The sequence below is a fragment of the Lepidochelys olivacea genome (assembly GCF_965140295.1).
Source record: "Lepidochelys olivacea isolate rLepOli2 genome assembly, chromosome: 8".
In the NCBI taxonomy this organism is placed as follows: domain Eukaryota; kingdom Metazoa; phylum Chordata; order Testudines; family Cheloniidae; genus Lepidochelys; species Lepidochelys olivacea.
In genome coordinates this window covers 89,046,132-89,065,704 of record NC_140418.1, presented here as the reverse complement: position 1 = coordinate 89,065,704, position 19,573 = coordinate 89,046,132, and the positions used below count along the sequence as shown (strand labels likewise).

The following is a 19,573-nucleotide window of genomic DNA, read 5'->3' as shown; positions in this document are numbered from 1 at the left end:
TACCAACCAAACTACCCCTCCCCGCCCACCCAGGTTTCATTTAGAAGAGCCTCTACACAATATTGTGGATGTTCAACCAATTTAGTGCTATTGGTTGGAGACTGCATATGGATGAAGCATTGTGATACTGCATTAGGCTTTCACCACTGGTTATGGGTTCAAAACTTTAAAGTAAATTCAGGGGTCAATTATTAAAAGCACCTAGATGCCTAACTCCCATAGAAATCAAAGGGGGATTAGGAACCTAGGTGCTTCTGAAAATCCCACTAGGTGCCTTTCTGCATTAACTACCTAAGTGACTTACTATGAGACTTATGTTCCTAAGCACTTAAGTCACTTTTGAAAATGGAACGTGGGTTCCTAAGTCACTTGGGTACTTTTGAAACTGTTACCCTCCATCTCAGGTCTGGCAATGCTGCAGTTCTCTCAGGCACTCAATTCACTTTGGATATGTGTCCACTTTGAGCTGGGGATGTAATTCCCAGCTCAAAGAGACATACTCCCACTAACTCTCATCCAAGCTAGTGCGCTAAAAATAGAATGTAGCTTTGGCACTGCAAGCTGCAGGACAGGCTAGCCACCCCAAAGACATACCCGTCCGACAGCTGAGTAGAAAATTTCAAAAGAGCTTTCTCTCACTATGTCCAGCTCTAGCCAGTGCTTATTAGGCCCTTGTTCTCAAGAGAAATTAATTTACAAAGTTATATATACAGAATACATCTGTGGAGCTGTTTACAGTTGAGGCCAAGGTAGAGTTTTCATGAAGTATTTCAAAAAACGGAAGAACGGCATTGTTTTGTAAGTGTAGAATTAAATCCTGTTATACAGCATGCCCAAGATTATGTCCTCTGATCATTTTGAGAAGAACTTCCTTTTACAGATTCTGTTTATGAAAATAGCTAATCCTTTACCTTTTGGTAAACCCACAGTGACAGTACACAAACTGATGCCAACACAAAGGAATTCTGGGTAAACATGCCAAATCTGATGACACATCTAAAAAAAGTGTCTGAACAGAAACCACAAGCAACATATTACAACGTGGACATGCTCAAATACCAGGTAAACTCTCTTGCAAAGTAAAATTTTTCAAAAATGCAATTAACATTGTAGCATTAATAGAACCTGTCTCTAGTACAGAAAAGTAAATTGCCTGAAATAGTCTGCTCTTTAGTACAGGAATTACAAGAAGTTTTGCACAGGTGTAGCCTTCTCAATACCACTGGAATGGGTGTGACTTGAGTCCCTTACAAAAACTTACTGGGGAAGTGCAGGGAGTTCTCTGCTCTAAAATCAACAACGATTTTATATCCATAGATGCAGATTTCTCCCTCTATCCCCGTGAAAACTAAATATTGTTTTTCTGTCATTTCTAAGGTATCTGCCCAGGGTATTCAGTCTACTCCATTAAACCTTGCAGTCAGCTGGCGGTGTGAATCTACAAGCACTGACCTTCGTATTGACTACAAATATAATACAGAGGCAATGACTACACCAGTAGCTCTAAACAATGTCCAGTTCCTAGTTCCCATAGATGGAGGAGTAACGAAACTTCAAGCTGTGCTTCCACCTGCTGTTTGGTATGAAAGTCTAGTTCAACAAAGCCATTCCCTGTTGTTTGCCATCCCTGTCACTTTCGTGATTATAACAGGACTTCATCCCCAGTAGGTATAGAGACATGCTGATATTTATAAGGCTCTAGCTGAGGCATGCAGGATCACAATGGGTATGCTAGACATTAGAATCTACTTTTTGTAGTAAAGGAAGACATGAAATGCTACTCTGATTTTTTTCTGTCATTTTCACAAATGAATGGTCTGATCTTAACCAGCATGCATTAAGGTGAAAGTCACTTCAGTAATCTTAATATTAATGATGCTTAGTACTTAGAGTGCTTTTCATCATAGAACTCAAAGCACTTTACAATCATGGGTAGGCATTATTGTCCATATCCTGCAAATAGGGGAACTGCTGCATAGAATTTGTGGTTTGCTCAGGGTCACGGAGTAAGTCATTGGCAGAGTTGGGGCTAGAACTCGAGTCTTCAGATTTTTCAGGTCTGGTGCCTATCCACTTCACCAGACTGCCTTCTATTAGTTTATTATTAGTATAACTTTTTGCATTTATCTGAATTAACTCAGCAGCTAACACTGTCCATGTGTGACAGCAACAGATAACTGGCAGAATGGCACTTACATTTGTTTTGGTCCCAAACCTAAAGCAAAACTAATGCAGTACGATCTCATGAGACTCCTAACCAGGAGGAAGCATTTTCAAAAAATTTGCACTGTTCCCACTACCTATTCTAGAATGCAAATGACTCAGAAGGGCTCTTTCATTACCTCCATTGTCTTCTACAGTTACACTATTTTGTTCCTTTTTTTTAGGAATGCTGAACAGCAAAGAATATTGTGGAAGATTCCTGATATCTCACAAAAATCAGAAAATGGAGGTAATAATGCAAGTTTACATTTAATTGATCTCAGTTAATTGTTTTTAATTAGAGACATTGACTAGTTTATCTTTGTGCACATCCATCAACAAATCAATTCCTGATGAAACTTGACATTATAGGGTACTGTTCACAGCACAGGAGCAAATTAGCTATGTAAAGTGTGAACAAGATCAGCGTGACTGGTCACACATTTTCCTGCCAATTTTAGAAGTGTAAAGGGAGATGTGTAGTGGTTTGGGCTTTAATTTCATCAAAGAAAAACCAGTTGATTTCTACAATTGAGTTTCTTCAGCCCCATGGAGGTCCTACAAGTCTCTCTCAAAGATTGAGTAATCCCCATTATTTCCCCCCATAACATTTTCTATTCTCAAGGTATCACCTTGGGCCAACTGCCCTTCAGCATGTCATATTGCACATACTAGGAATCCAGCACACGTGCATGTACTTTCTATTTGGTGTGACTCCTGCAGTTTATTTGTTATCTGATTTACATCTCTAAAGTCTGAAAAGATAACAGTCTGCTGAAGTCTGATTTGATGAAACGCTCACATTCTTATCAATGTACATTTGCTGCCATTTATATAACTTAGGGAACCAGATTTATTTCCGAGCACTTTTGGAATAAAGAATGTTATTTACTATTCCATTCACTTGGATTCCATGCTAAGAGCCATTCCAGAAGCATTGTATGTGTTACTCTCTTGTAATGATCTTCTGAAATTCTTAATCCGAAGGTGTGGGTTCTTTGCTGGCAAGATTCCAGCTTTCTGAAGGACCAAGCAAACCTTCGCCATTGGTAGTGCAGTTTACGAGTGAAGGGAGCACTCTCTCCAGCTGTGATATTGAACTTGTTGGGGCAGGATACCGGTTTTCACTCATTAAAAAGAGATTTGCAGCAGGTAAGCATGTCACGAACCCCTTCTCCTCAATTGGGTGGGGACTGTATCAGTAGGAGTAACAGGTGCTGGCCACTTGCCATACATTTATCCCTGCAGTGAAGAAAGAGTTTGCAAGATAAGGCACTAAGAAGAGGGGATAACTCCTGTACATAGGGCTCTGATAAAAGGTGTCTATATAAAATACTTATTGTTTTACCAAAAAAAACTATGTTTTGTGCCTTTAGCAACAAGAGTTCACACATGCACAAAGTACAGTACAATCTACACTAGGGACCATTCCCAAAAGCTACCCCTTGTCTTTAGAGGCTGCTTTAAAATTTCATGAAGATTTCTAGAACCATTTTGTTCAGGGTTTAATTAATCACCTCTTCCAAGTGATTGATTTTTGTTGGTCCTTTGGATGACTACTTAAGACTGGTTTTACTGTATCTTCCAAAGGTCTGTTTAACTGGACATGAGCTATTAGAAATTAAACGTTGAAGAGACATCACTGCTTTGCCAACTGAGTGAGAGGCAGATATTGTTCTGTAAAACTGCTAATATATCCTGCTAAAATTTTTCAGCGTTTTGCTCTTGGTACATATGTTACTGACTCTCAAAGGCATGAAGGACAAGATTGGAAGGGGATGCATGTGTGCGAGCGCTGTGAGGTATAAAATTTTGATGGCTCCAGGAGGGGCACGTTCTGTGCCCCCGCCACAGCCCTCGGAGTTCTGCCGCCTCATTAATTATTGGGGGGGGGCATGCCTCTGCTTGCCCCCTCCTTGTGCATGCCTCTATGTGCATGTATGTCTGTGTCCATGTCTGCCCATCCAGGGAGCAGACTTCATGCATGTACATATTAAAAAACAATGATTGAGTAGTTTTCACTATTGTTGCCTACACCTAGTGTAAGTAAATTCTGGCCTAATGTTTTAATTCACTCTTGCAGGCACAAGCGGGAGGGTTCATCCCTAAGAGAGGCAAGCAGTGGTATCACCACCAGTCTCCATTGGGTTTTACGCCAGGGACAGCTGTTTTAAGTGCCATCAAGGGATCTATAGACGTTTCACTGGCAGAATCTTCACAGGACATGTATTGAATAAGCACAGCTCCCAGCCAGGCTGGCCCAACCCCACTTCTTCCATGTTTGTGAATAACATTGTTTGGGTTCAGGCCCCTTGTTGGAGTGGAGGGGGAAGGTAATGTGCCACTGAACCCCTGCTCTCAGTGGACGTCCTGCATCTGGGGTTGCAGGGCCTGGGCTCCTCTAGGACAGAGAGAATGAGCACCTGTGTATGAAATGTGGCATTTGCTAAATGGGTGAGACAGATACATATTCAAAAAACACAATCAGGGTGTGATTTTGCAGTGACCAGTGTAAAACCAGAACTATGTCACTGTGGAACCAGGGTGAGATCAAGTATCACTGTTTAACTTTGCTATGGATCTAGTTACAAAATAGACGGGGGAAATCATACTCTCAGTAACCTGTTGTTTTAACATATTCTATTTATAGGAAAATACTTGGCTGATAACTAATGGAAGCTTATGCAAGTATATGGAAAATCCATATAACCACGGACTGCTGTGTGGAACAGGTTTGAATTACGGTTTAAGGGAAATGAACTAAATTCTGCACTTGGGGCACTTCTGTTGGAAGTGTCAGCGACTTTCAGCATTTTTTCCTGAGAAGACCACTGTCTTGACCAGTCCTACAGTATTTACTTCTAGATGTAACATTGTTAATGGTTTTAAAATGTAATTATTGTATTTGTAAATTGTACTCATTCCAGTAAGGCTGTATTTTGGCAGTTAGACACTTGAGTTTTAGAATTTTACCATTCATGAAATGGATGTAATTTAAACTGTGGTATACAAATTTAATAGTAGTACTGTTGAATGGCACAATGCTTACAGAGGTAGATTACATTTTGTCAATATATATACGATTTAAATACAATACTGGTAGCTGTTAAAAAGGGGGTGCCTCATGAAAAAAGAGAGTTGAGTAGAACCTGCAAACTGATTTACTTTTTCTTCAGTCCTTAGTATGTCTTATAATAGTGCTAAATAAAAGGTCTATCTTCAATTGTTTAGCTGGTTGAACTCCAAAAGAATATTTTAATAAATGCAGAGGTTTTAACTTATTTTCCCCCCTTCCCTCCCAAAAACCCAACCAACCAAAATACAAAAACCGAATGTCCATATTTCTTAAAATACTTATTTCAAACTTCATAACAAATAATGCAACTTTTCCAAACACTGTCTTCTACTTTTATGGACTCTTGTTTCTTCTCAATATTCTGACACTTCACAAATGTGTAGATTATTAAATAAGCAGGCAGTTTAAGACATTCAGTGATGACTCTGTATGTCCACAGACTGTAACTGTATTAAAGGGCACATTTTCAGCAACCACCTCCACTTTTGCAGTGCTGTTTGTTGGGGGATTTTGGAGCACCCTATGTAAGATGCTTCACAGACATACAGAAAAGTTCCTAGTCTCAATAGTGAAGAGCCTAAGCAAGCAAACAAACCCCGCCCCCCCGAAAGATAACTGGAGAAAGATTGGTTTCAGAGTAGCAGCCGTGTTAGTCTGTATCAGCAAAAAGAATAGGAGTACTTGTGGCACCTTAAAGACCAACAAATTTATTTGAGGAGAAAGAATGTAATATAACCCTATTATGTAGCCCTGATACAGCACTTTTTATCCATAGATCATAAAGTGCTTTATACAATTGAAGGATTTAGTTCTGTTTTACACATAGGGAAATTGAGGCACTGAAAACTTAAGTCCTGCACAAGGTAACAGAGTTGAGTCAATGACAGTGTCAGAAATAGAACCCAGGTCTCCTAACTCACTGTCTTTTATCTTGTCAACTGGACAATTTTGTATTGTGCAAAGACTGAGTAGTTAGAACGTTTCAAATATTTTGAACTGAGAGCGCTAACTCCTGGTCTGGTCCATTATAGACACAGTAGAACTAGTAAAAACTTTCTAACCAGTAAAAACTTTTAAAGTGCTCTCACTGTATATTTGTCACACAACTTGTCAGGTCTGTGGTTTTATTTATTTTATATATTTATTTATTTATTTGGGTACTCTAGCATTTTTTAACACTGAACTGTAATGTGAGCTAAATTAAAAGATTAGAAAGTGAAACTTAAAAATGGGGTTAACTGTTAGTTTGGCAGCTAACTGTGCCCATTGTCTATTTTGCGTGCACAATGTACACATTTGTACATGCAGGTCTTATACCCAGTTTTCTCATTTGCATTAGAAAATAGCTGTACTTGGAAAAATAGTTGTATGCATAAAAGTGAGTGCTTAAAATTGGAGTCTGTGGCTGAAAATTTGGCCCTATATGTTTCTTCTGAGATTGGCATAGTCAATCTCAATTCCACTATACTACGTTGTGTTTGTGGAATTGAGTTTCATGCATGTAAGGAGAGCAGAATGTCAACCAAGATTTTCTGTGTGGCTCTAAAATGAGAAAATTTTCTTTTGGATAGGAAACTATTTTAAAGAAAACTTCATGAAACTGCAGACTTAACAATGTGCAGCCTAATAGGTGAGCCAGTCTTCAGTAGAAAAAGGATGTTACGTTTGTCTTCACAGTTCTCTTGAATTCTGTCTTACTAGGGTGTGCTAGAATATTAATTTCACAAATCTTCATCTGCTGTGATAAACCAGGTGTCTATATCTTGCCTTTACACTTTGAAAAGTCACTGAATGAGGAACATGTCTCATCTTGGATGAACTGCAAAATTAAAGATGGGCCTAAACCAAGCCCTTGATTCAAACACCCCCAGCTCTGGACAAAGTTGGGATCCAAATGCAATTTACATTTTGGGACACAGACCCATTACTGTGTGAAATGCAACTGAAAATTATTTTTGAGGTAAAATTGGCATGTCTTAGCCTACTGCTGGCAAACATAGTGATGTCATTTGTGACATGTCAGCTGAAATGGTAGAAAGGTAGTTTCTGTTCTGTTTTAATGTAAAAATTGTGCTGTGTGAAAATGAAATATCTGTTCAAAATTAAACATTAAAATTGTTCTAATGTTGAGGTACACAGAGAACTACAAGATCATCCATTAATTATGATGTTGGGTATTATATAGAAATATGTGTAATACCAAATAATGTTAATTTTCAGCCTCTAAATTCATTCCCCATATCATTAGTGTCCCAAAAGTTGCCAGCAACAGGCTCACAAATGTCAATCAAAAATAAAAGCATTATTTTCATGTACGTGTCCCAGATCATACATGTAGATAAGTGCTTATTAGCAGCTGAACTTTGAGTGCTTTTTTTTTAAGTACACCTTTCTTTTAAAATTACTGAGAGCAAATAAGGAAATCTAGAAATATTGAAACTCTGAGCACAGTCCTAGATTAATAATTCAATATATGTGTTAAAGATGATCAACTTTTGTTGGTCTGTGCATGTTCACAAAAAATAAAATGTAACAGGATAGAGATTAAAATACAATTGTTATAAAAATTCATACATCCTCCAAACATTTAAAAGTGAACAAGACAGTATTCCTAAATAGGGGATTTGCCAGTCTGGTTTGATTTTTTCCCCTGATTGGAAATATGACTGTATTGACTATATAACCAACATCTATTTGAAATAGGAACTGAATATAGGGCAAGTAATTAAAAATAAAAACCTACAAAAAAGAGAATTCTTCAAATCAGTTTATGAAATATACAATACATAATTTGCAAAACCATGCTTCAAAAATTGTAATCCATACAAAAATGTTTTTTAAAAACATAAATATTACTGGTATACATGTAACTCACTTTATATTTTATGTTAAGGAGATTTAGAACTTGATAATGATTAACACAAATTATGGCAGCTTTTTAAAATGTTGCAGAAAAGAACCTGTTCTATTTATACTGTAAAATGCCCACTTAAAAAACTGCATAGCCTCCCTGATGTGAACTGAATATGAATAGACCAGATGGGGTACATAGGTACCTGTATAACTATACACTTCTATTACATCGAAAGTAGTAAATACTAGCTCTTTGTGGACAGAGGTTATCCATATATTGTAAACTCAGTTCAGGAAAACTCTCATAGCAGAAGAATCTCCTACACTGACTCAGCTGTGGTGAGGCTAACAGGACATTTTCACAAAGAAGAACAAGTATGTGCAGTAACCATAACTTTGTTTCAAGAACTGAATGACTGATTTAACCAAATCTACAATTACATCCATCACTACAATTTTCATTATTAAAAAAGATCATGTAACTAGGAAAGTCCTGTTGAAAAGACCAGTCTTATACATTGGAGTGCTATTCTGCCCTAGCTTATGTTCAGCATATCTCAGATTTTCTGCTCTTTGAATGAGTGTCTTTAGCACTGTGATAGGCTGTCCAAAATTACATTATTTAGCACTTATATAGTCCTGTCCTTCAAACCCCTTTTCCATCATCATGATCTGATTGCCAGCATTTGAGTAAGTGCGCATTTGCACCTTTGTGCATACATGGCTAGATACTGTAGGTGAGCTTTCAACCAAGTGTGTATGCATGCAATTTGCGTGCATATGTTCAGATGTGTGCAGGCAAAGTATGGAGACAGCAAACTGGGCCCTTAATCACAATCCTCACAATGTGAGGTAGGTAGAAATGCATAGAAATTCTGGGCTAGATGGATAAGTTTCAAGTCGTCTTTCCTTGAATAAAAATTAAACAATTCTGTCTTAAGAAAACAAGAGTACATAAATGTAAAGGTGCTCCAGAGTTTTATACATTAGGTCTGTGTTCTGCATCTCTATTTTATAGCATCAGACTCTCCAGCCCGTTACTCTGCTTTGAGGTGCTCCAGTGGAACAAAGCATATTTAAACCTGGCTTAACTGTGTACTTGAATTCTCCAATGCTCCAAGGCTTCCATAGTGGTACCTAAACCACTCACCTTCCTGCCCCACAGTAAAGGAGGCACATAGGCTCAGGATCATCCTGGCTGATCACTAGCTGCTAGAACAGACCCTGTGGGCTGTTGGCAACCGATATAAAATAGAGCAGCCTAAAGTCTGGGGACTAGGTCAAAGCTCCAGGATCGGAGAGCCACAGCGATGGTTTAACATCATATTTGCTTACCCATCCCAACCCCTGATTTGCATCAAACACGGCATGGCTGGTTGGAAGGATATGGACCAGAGTATCAGAGATCGCCAGGTTCACCCTGTACTGGCAGTGTAATTGCCAAATGAAGAAATTGTTCAAGAACAGTTTGTCAAGTATGTTAAGGACAAACAGGCTTTTCTTCAGTATCACTTACTTGTGTCTTCTCTTTCCATCCAAACACATCAAACCCTTTAGGTTCTTTTGTAAGAAAACTCCATGCCTTCTTCTGTCCCTGTTAGCGTCTCCTCATAGTGACAGTAAGAGACTAGCTTCAGGTCTTTGTTTGCCATTGCAGTTAAGGCAATTGGCAGACTTTATTACTCTTCCAGCAGTGGTCCTGTTCAGGGTGGAGGAATTTGAATGTGTCAATCTGTTATACCAATAAAATAAAAACCAGCAGGATCTTATTAAAGGGGAAAAGGCAAAATGCCACATTTATTGTGAATACAGAAAGAATCATAGTAAGCAGTTATAGCTATAACATTCCATTCAATTTCATATTTATTCACACATTCATTCATACACACACACACAGGTTCTGCAAGGTTGTTATCATAGTTACCAGCCTTAGAGTTGCTCATGCCAAGCCACTGGCCAGGTGGCCTGGACATGAGGAGGGAGCAGGGCCTTGTCAAATGCTCCTGGAAGTTGGTTTGCAGAATCAGACCTCAAAGTTCTCACTTTCTAGAGTCCATTTTTATAGGAATTTCTTCCTATGCCAGTCTATGGGAATTGCTTCATCATGCTGTTGCTGAATCAATCAGCAGATGGCACATTCCTGATGGCTCTGTGCTGCCAAATGTTATCTTGTTCTTTGGTTCTCCCATTCTTGAGGCTGTTGAGTGGATTCCAGTCTGCCCTCCGGGGGGTCCTCTGGTTATTTCCACTTGACGCCTTCTTCAGCCGATGGACACTGGATTGTTCGGCTGGCACCCCCTGATCATTCAGTTATTATCCACACCAAGCATCCATCCGCATACATCCTCTATCTCTATTTTAATCACAATTGTTAACAAAGCTAGATGAATACAACAAAAGGGCAGGGAGTCTCTGGGTGCTGTTTCTGTTGTTACAGAGTATTGCTTTGAGTCTCTCTCTGTGTGAGTAGTTGTTGTTACAAAGAATTGCTTTGAGAACAGACTCTGTCTTAGAATGTACTAATGCAATTAGCAGCTTGCAAGTTTTACCTCCACGCTGATTGCAGACTTGGGTCTTTTAGATGTTAAGAATATTCATTCTTTTCTTTTTCAGTTTGGTAACCATTGTATGTGAATGTGTCACTCCAGAAGCAAACAAGGGCTCTATTTCTAGTTTCCCTTGTATGGTACATAACAGTATCAGAAATGGAGATTTTGCTAGGTAGGGTTTTTTTTGGTGGTCTCACCTCAAAATGAAGTTTCCTTTCAATTCGTAATGACAGAGTTGTGTAGTTTTATTTTTTGAAATAGAACTGGGTAGCATTCATCACCAGAGTATATGTCTAAGGAAAGCGAAATATTCGGCCTAAACAGGTGGACTGTGGACACACATACTATATCAATTTTCAGCTCACCTATATTCCTCCTTATGTAAGACTTCTTTAGGCCACCTTTATCTGTTTCTTAATAGTTATGTAAAATCATTCAATATTATGAAATACTACCATATAATAAGTACCCGACTCGTTTTTTGATTATTTTTCTTCTTAAATATCACTTTCTTTCTGTGTAGCTTTTTGTTTTAAGGCTACTTGCCACAAAGCTCCTATTTCTGCTCAGATCCATTAAGGTCCCTTTGTATAACCTGTGGAACTTAAATGACACACAAAATATTTGTCCCAGAAGCATAGCCTTGCAGACAGGGAGTTATGTTCACCAACCAGAAAGTTATTTCAGCCTGCTAGAGACAGGACTGGAAGAGAGCCTCTTGGTAGGGATTGACATTGCAAAAAAAAAATCAGGATTTATTTCCCTTTGCCATCTGTTGGTAGGATGATGCAATATTTGCAGTCTGGGCTGGAGAAACTGTCATTAAAAATGTATAACTGAAATTATGTACATCTGTACTTTTGACAATGAAGGTCCAGCTTTTGCTTTGTTTTAATGTTATCAAAGTAAATATTAGATATTTATTTTGAACTTCTAGTGCTCAGTTTTAAAAACTGGTCACACTCATTTTGCACTTGCAGTTTTATACTCATAAATTGTGAGCAGAATTAATTGTAGGTGCACATAATGGCATTTAGGTATCTACATACCCACAAAAATCAAGTAGTTGAGCATTTAAATAATATAATTTGGGTTCATGAAGGGTACACCTGCTGTCCTCTAGATAAGCAAAATGGAAGGCTGGCTTGAGACCCTTAAAAGATTTTGCCCTTAAAGTGAAAAATATATTTTGTTTTTTTACAACACAATTCTGGACTAACAAACACCTATTGATGATGGCATTCTGTTGAATTGAAATGCTAATGTTAAAGAGCTGCACACAAGAAGACACTGGTGAATGATCCTGTGCAAATGTTTTAATGGTTCTTTCTAAGATCTTTTCAGCATAAGCATAATCTGAACAATCACTGCTTAATGTTTTGTATCAAAGACATTTTTAAATGGCTGGATCACAATAAACAGCCTGAGAGGCTGAAACAATGTGAAACATCTTTCACTGAATGTTTACAATGCAACATAAAAAGGTAATGATGGTTTTCCTCCGATCTTTCATCCCATTCTTGTTCCTCAGTTTTCTAGCTGTACAGTAACTTGACATTAAGTTGAGTACAGTTCCTGTCTGTATGCACTTCACTGAAAGGTGCTCAGAATTCTGCATTTACAGAAAAACTCTGAATAGCTTGACAATTTCTTAAATACAGTACAAAATATTGTCACACTTAAACTTTTGACATCTATTTTGGCATAGACTTAACAGAACCAGTTTGATATATGAAATATAGATTTATTTCCCCAACTCTTATTAGTGGGTATTGTTTTTACATAAGATGCTTTGTTTAAAAATCTTCATTTTAGAGCTTACCATGACCAAAATATATAATATCACACAAAATGCTATGTTCCTGAAAGGAAATTACTCTCTCAAAAGACTCCATTCCAAAATCAGAGTTTTTGTTTCCTTACAAATTTTCTAGGAAGGGAATTCTTGTGGAGTTGGATATCTTTTTATGCTAGTAAGTATTTTAGTTATTGCACCATTAAACATGGCTAGAAATGAGCTATAGAAATGTAAGGCAATGATCTCTCCCTGTGTGATTTCCCTCTTTATCTTTAAGAGTGGGAGTACAGATGTTGCTGCTTGATCAATTTTTCTTGACAATTTCTAGTGTTCATTTGGTGATGTTATTCAAAGTTTTACATATAAGCAGGACTTCATTACAGGCCAAGCAGTATGTGAAAAGTCAGTCCAGAATCAGCTTTTTTAATGAGAGGGTCTAGAATATTATTGATCCTCTGTTTGAAATTAACTTACTTGTTTCTTACAAGTTGCTTGACAAACCTTTGTGTAAATGAGGTATTGCAATTTAAGTCTTAAGCCAAATGTGCTCTGTTTAAAACCACATCTTTCACCCCACCCCACCACTGTATACCTAAGAAAATAAGGCATCTTAGAGGAAGTTCAAGTTTTTCCAAAGATAATTAGATCAACCAATTACTTCATGTCAGAGAAATTCTGTCAAAATGTACATGGTCATTGGGTGGATTGAGTCAAAATAATATATTACAGTGTAGAGCCCTAAACCCTCAAACATTTATGTACGTGTCTTCAGTGGGACTTCACACATGCTTAACTTTCAGCGTGAGTGCAAGTATTTACAGAATTGGGCCCTATTTACTAACTCTTATGTTGTTAGTAATGCTCCAAACATCTACACTAAGTCCCAGAAGTGAATTGGATTTCCAAGTGTACTGCCCTATATATTGTTTTATAAAATACCTTGTGTACAAAATGTTTAAATATGTGGATTAAGTTTCACAAGTATATTTTTAAGATTTAAGTTAAAAAGTTAGTCTGGCCTTTTTAGCCTACACATGCAATTAAATATACTGTATCTTTAGTCTATGATGCCCTAGTTACTGCTTAGTCTGTGATGAAAACTTTGCTGCTTACCTAATGTCCTCAGAGAAAAACTGTAAAAGATACAAAGATTTGTTGCATTTGACATACTGCAGCAAAGCTTTGTATTTGACCACTGGTAATATGAATGTGTTGTATTGACTTGTTGAAGATAATCATGAAACAACATATTTTAAATGTTACTTGCCTTATAGATTAGGATACAAATATGTGGATATCATTTTTGTAAATAATGTTTTTTATAAATATCTTTCCTTCATGATATTTCCCAATGACCATTTCACAAAATCCTGAATATGCAATTATTTACCGTATAGACTATTACAACAAATAAGGTCCCAATTCCAGAACAAGTTTATTAATTCTATACATAAGAACAAAATTAAGTACCTGATTAAGTTGTAATTTAAATGTGACTTTTTTTTTCTTGAAAATAAATGAGAAACATTAAAATACTCTATTTTTTTGTTTTGGATCAGTTTCCAAATGTAGTATTTGCAATGTTATTACCACAAGTTTAAACATATGACAATGAATCAGAATTGTCTGCTGTTATCCTTGGCACCATAAATAATGAATAATGCTTTCCCCTGTCAAAACATTTATATGGTTTTATTTTAGTCATTTTTGCTAATTTAGTGCTGAAGAAAGGTAAGGATCCTTAGCACTGCCCTGTGTCTTACATATATTATAGGTAGTGATCATGCAATCAGATGTGTGTGATAGTTTTTGGTAATGTACTGTTTGTTAATACCAATGTATATGTAGCATTTATAAATGTTTAACATTTATCATATGCATGTGGACTTGATTTTGAGGTAAATGTGCCACTAATGTGTAAATAACTCGTATTCAGGAAGGATATTATGGTGTTTATATTATGGATAAGGCTACGTTTTAGTCACGGGCAATAAATAAAAAAAAAATCTGTGCACTGCCTCTGCCAAGAGCGCCAGCTCCGCAGCTCCCAATGGCTGGGCACCACGGCCAGTGGGAGCTGTGAGGGTGGCGCCTACAGGTGAAAGCAGTGCACAGAACTGCCTAGCCAGGCCTCCACCTAGGACCCGAGGGAGGGGGATGTCACCACATCCAGGGAGCCCCCCCCCGAAGTAAACGCCGCCCAGAGCCCTCTCCCTGTCCCATGCCCCAACCCCCTCCCCCCTCCCATGCCCAAACTCCTGCTGCTGCTGCGGGAGAGGGGCACGGTGGCCTGAGACCGTCCCAGCAGCGGCCGGTGCAACTGGCCAAGGGGCTGCCTGAGCTGCTCAGATGGCCTCTGGGCCAGGTGCACAGACTGCTGCAGAAGTCAGAGGTCACGGAATCAGTGACTTCCATGACAAACTAGCAGCCTTAATCATGAAGTAATGACTCCATAGTTAAGTTTGAATTTTGCACTTAACAGAGACTGAGTCCCTGCTTTGTGTGTGAAAAATACAGCGCTCCCACCTCCCCCGCAAAAAATACAGCACTTACTCTTTTTGAGTACAAAATGAATTTTCTTCTCAGAATTCACAAGCAACTCAACTAGCTTTAGGAATTAAAATTATTTAAAAATGAGTCCTTCATGAAATTTATCACCCAGCATCAGACCAGTTTTCCCCATACTGTTCTCAGTAACAGAATAACACACTCTTCATTCAATCTTTCCATGTAGTTCAAACTCATTGGAAACTTGTACATGGGCTACATTTGAATATTTGTTTAGAGTTATTGGTCATTTTTTCCCACTCTTCATAACTGAAAGTTTCTCCTGCATCAGGGGTTCCTGCTCTACTCCTGAAGTGTCCTGCAGCACTTGTAAGGGTAGATTGCTAGTCTGTGTGGTGTTGGCATATAGGGGTGTCACTGAGGACAGGATTAAGGTTGCAGTGTGGGGGTAGTATGTATCTTAACTTGGTATGTCATGGTTTTCAGATATTTAAGTATGTGTTACCTTAACTCGTTGTTTCCCAATTTTCAGAAGCTTAAGTTTAGCCATTCCCCACATTCTGGAAGAGTACAAGGCAGCATTGGGCAACCTTAACTCTGTGTTAATGATGTTTCTGGACCATTAATTTCCTTGTTTTTGTTTTTTAAATATTTTCTCAGCATTCTTCTCTTCCACAGGCCAACTCTGCCCCTAAACTCCCTCAGGCTCCTTGGGAATGATTACTCCAGCTAGAGAATGCACTTGGCTGGAGTAGTCTCCTCACTGCCTGTCCAACTTTTTCCTGCACTGCTCTGACCTCCCCTTTATCATAGAAACAGCAGCAGTGGAGGAAAAGGGAGATCTAGATCCCGCTCCATCTGCTTAGTGGAGCACTCATGGAGATGAACTGTTAGGGATGAGGGGTATTTGTAGGAAAAGGTGGGAGGGAAGGGCAGGAGGGCTTAGATGGCTCCACTTCCTCTCCCCCAGCCAGTATGTCACTGCAGAGGAAGATGCCCAACTTTCCCTCTGCTGTCACCACTTCTGAGCTTCCATAACATAAAAGGGCCCTTTGATAATGATCTGAAAAAATGACATTTTTGAAAACCCAGCTCTTCATTAAAGCTCTAGTTATCAAACAGGGTTTCTGAAATTCCTTATATTATTGAGGGGCATTATCTGAAGGTGTGCTGCCCTCTCAGAACTCAGCATCTGTGCCAGCACACAGCACGGAGGGGCAAAAGTTGACAAAGGGGCAGCAGTACCCCCCTATATCCTTCCAAATCCCCTTTCCTGTTCCAGTGCCCCCCCATACTTCCTTCACTGCTAATTCCTCTGCCATGCCCATTGCTTTTGACCACTCCACATCCACTGCTACTGAGAGCCCATTCACCCCAATACCAGTCACCTACCCGGTCCCCCCTCCTCCTTGCCTGGTAAAGTTGGAGGGATGAGGGGGAGGAGTTCATGTATCAGCTAGACCAGGGGTGGGCAAACTTTTTGGCTCAAGGGCCACATCGGGGTTGTGAAACTGTATGGAGGGCCAGGTAGGTAAGGCTGTGCCTCCGCAAACAGGTTGGCCCCTGCCCCATCCACCCCCTGACTGCCCCCCTCAGGACTCCCAACCCATCCAACTCCCCCTTCTCCCCTGACCACCCCCTCCCGGGACCCCCTAACCAACTCCCTGGAACCTCACCCCCATCTAACCCCCCCGGCCCCTGACTGCCCCTACCTCTATCCACACCCTCACCCCCTGACAGGCCCCCCGGGACTCCCACACCTATTAAACTGCCCCCTGCTCCCCGTCCCCTGACCGCCCCCCGGGACCTCCTGCCCCTTATCTCATCACCTCTCCCTGCCCCCTTACCATGCCACTCAGAGCAGCAGGATTGGCTTATTGGAAAGCCTGTGAGGTGGGCGGGCGCAAGCCATGCTACCAGCGTGGGAGGGGGAACAGCAGGGGCGCTAGCCTTCCCGGCCAGGAGCTCAAGGCCGGGTAGGATGGTCCTGCGGGCCGGATGTGGCCCACGGGCTGTAGTTTGCCTACCTCTGAGCTAAACGCAGGACAGTTTGGCTAATATGTGGAGAAGAGGCTATGCACTTCACTTTCAGCACAGGAAGCTCAGAGTTATGAAGTAGACCATTAATTTCAGAGAGAGATTCTCAGCTGAATCAGAAAAATGCAACTAGAAGTACTAAAGCTTTTGTAATGCAACAACTCTTTAAATACTTCTAAACTGGTCCTTGTTACTGTTCAATATTTGATCTTGGGACAGTCCATGCTATAAATTTCACACTTAAAAATTATATTGAGCTAGCTGCATCTATACTAGGGGTTAGGTCAAACCAACTACAGAGCTCAAGGTGTGGACTTTTTCACGGCCCTTGGCAATGTAGCTAGGTCAATCTAATTTTTAAGTGTAGAACAGTTGATAGGGTTTTTCCCCCCTATCTCTGCACCAAAAAAGTTATTAGAATCTGAAAATGTTATGAGAGCATCTTATTTAAGGGGTGATTGAACAAATTACCCTAACTCTTCAGCACACACCTCTCCTTAGGAATACTGCTTTTCAGGAGCAGTTTGATTATTAAAATCAACTCCTTAGGGTGAGACTATATCTGAGGAACCCCGTAATCAACAGACCCCCCCCCCACCAACTTTTGTACCGCTACCACCACCCCCATGACAATTTTTTATGGTGTTTGCCATTTCCTTCAGACCCCTTTTCACAGAAACTACAGTGCTGTGAGGGAAGAAACTGATGTTTGACCCGTTTTGTTTTGTGTATAGAATGAATTCTGGAAACTGAAATTTGTTTTATTTTCCATGATAAACTTAAGTTACTGCTTTGACTGAAGACAGTATGCTAGCTCAGTATTAGTCAATGTTGCTGGCTCCTATAGTCTTCCATCTTCCTCCTATTTGATGGTTTCAGAGTAGCAGCCATGTTAGTTTGTATTCGCAAAAAGAAAAGGAGTCCTTGTGGCACCTTAGAGACTAACAAATGTGTCTGAGCATAAGCTTTCATGAGCTACAGCATGCATCCAATGAAGTGAGCTGTAGCTCACAAAAGCTTATGCTCAGATAAATTTGTTAGTCTCTAAGGTGCCACAAGTACTCCTTTTCTTCTATTTAATGTTATTTTCTTTGACAGTACTTCTAAAGTAAAATTGTTGTATGCATGTCATGCCTGACCAACCTGATTGCCTTCTATGATGAGATAACTGGCTCTGTGGATATGGGGAAAGTGGTGGACGTGATATATCTTGACTTTAGCAAAGCTTTTGATACGGTCTCCACAGTATTCTTGCCAGCTAGTTAAAAAAGTATGGATTAGATGAATGGCCTCTAAGGTGAATAGAAAGCTGGCTAGATTGTCAGGCTCAACAGGTAGTGATCAACAGCTCGATGTCTAGTTGGCAGCTGGTATCAAGCGGAGTGCCCCAGGGATCGGTCCTGGGGCCGGTTTTGTTCAACATATTTATTAATGATCTGGATGATGGGATGGATTGCACCCTCAGCAAGTTCACAGATGACACTAAGCTGGGGGGAGAGGTAGATACACTAGTGGGTAGGGATAGGGTCTAGAGTGACCTAGACAAATTGGAGGATTGGACCAAAAGAAATCTGATGAGGTTCAACAAGAAAAAGTGCCAAGTTCTGCACTTAGGCCGGAAGAATCCCATGCACCGTTACAGGCTGGGGACTGACTGGCTAAGCAGCAGTTCTGCAGAAAAGGACCTGGGGATTACAGTGGATGAGAAGCTGGATATGAGTCAGCAGTGTGCCCTTGTTGCCAGGCAGGCTAACGGCATATTGGGCTGCATTACTAGGAGCATTGCCAGCAGATCGAGGGAAGTGATTATTCCCCTCTATTCAGCACTGGTGAGGCCACACCTGGAGTATTGTGTCCAGTTTTGGTCCCCCCACTACCAAAGAGTAGTCCAACAGAGGGCAACGAAAATGATCAGGGGGCTGGGGCACATGACTTATGAGGAGAAGCTGAGGGAACTGGGCTTGTTTAGTCTGCAGAAAAGAAGAGTGAGGAGGGATTTGATAGCAGCCTTCAACTACCTGAAGGGTGGTTCCAAAGAGGATGGAGCTTGGCTGTTCTCAGGGGTGGCAGATGACAGAACAAGGAGTAATGATCTCAAGTTGCAGTGGGGGAGGTCTAGGTTGGATATTAGGAAACACTATTTCACTAGGAGGGTGGTGAAGCACTGGAATGGGTTACCTCAGGAGGTGGTGGAATCTCCATCCTTAAAAACCATTAAGGCCTGGCTTGACAAAGCCCTGGCTGGGATGATTTAGTTGGGGATTGGTCCTGCTTTGAGCAGGGGGTTGGACTAGATGACCTCCTGAGGACTTTTCCAACCCTAATATTCTATAATTCTATGTGGATTTTAGAGCACTTTGAAGTATCATCTCTTAAACCAGAAAAAGCTTTGCTCTCTCAGGGCAAAACTTGTAAAAGGTGCCCTGGGGGAATAGCATGCAGACAGCAAATAATGTTAATTCATAAAGCAATTAACTGTTACTTGTAAAAATTAACTTTGTGCTCAAAGAGCATGTTTGCTGTAGTTTGGGGGGAGGATGTGCTTTATTT

At 40.0% G+C, this 19,573-nt stretch overlaps 1 protein-coding gene across 1 annotated transcript in view; it reads left to right on the top strand.

Moving 5' to 3' along the window:
- Positions 1–7,629, top strand: part of SGIP1 (SH3GL interacting endocytic adaptor 1) — a 166,113-nt gene extending 158,484 nt beyond the window's left edge. Inside the window, exons 21-25 of the mRNA XM_084637122.1 lie at positions 930–1,062; positions 1,378–1,580; positions 2,388–2,452; positions 3,190–3,354; positions 4,853–7,629. Of these exons, the coding sequence (XP_084493248.1) occupies positions 930–1,062; positions 1,378–1,580; positions 2,388–2,452; positions 3,190–3,354; positions 4,853–4,875 (589 nt within the window). The 3' untranslated portion in view covers positions 4,876–7,629. The remainder of the gene's footprint in view (positions 1–929; positions 1,063–1,377; positions 1,581–2,387; positions 2,453–3,189; positions 3,355–4,852) is intronic.
- The last annotated feature ends 11,944 nt before the right edge of the window (positions 7,630–19,573 follow it).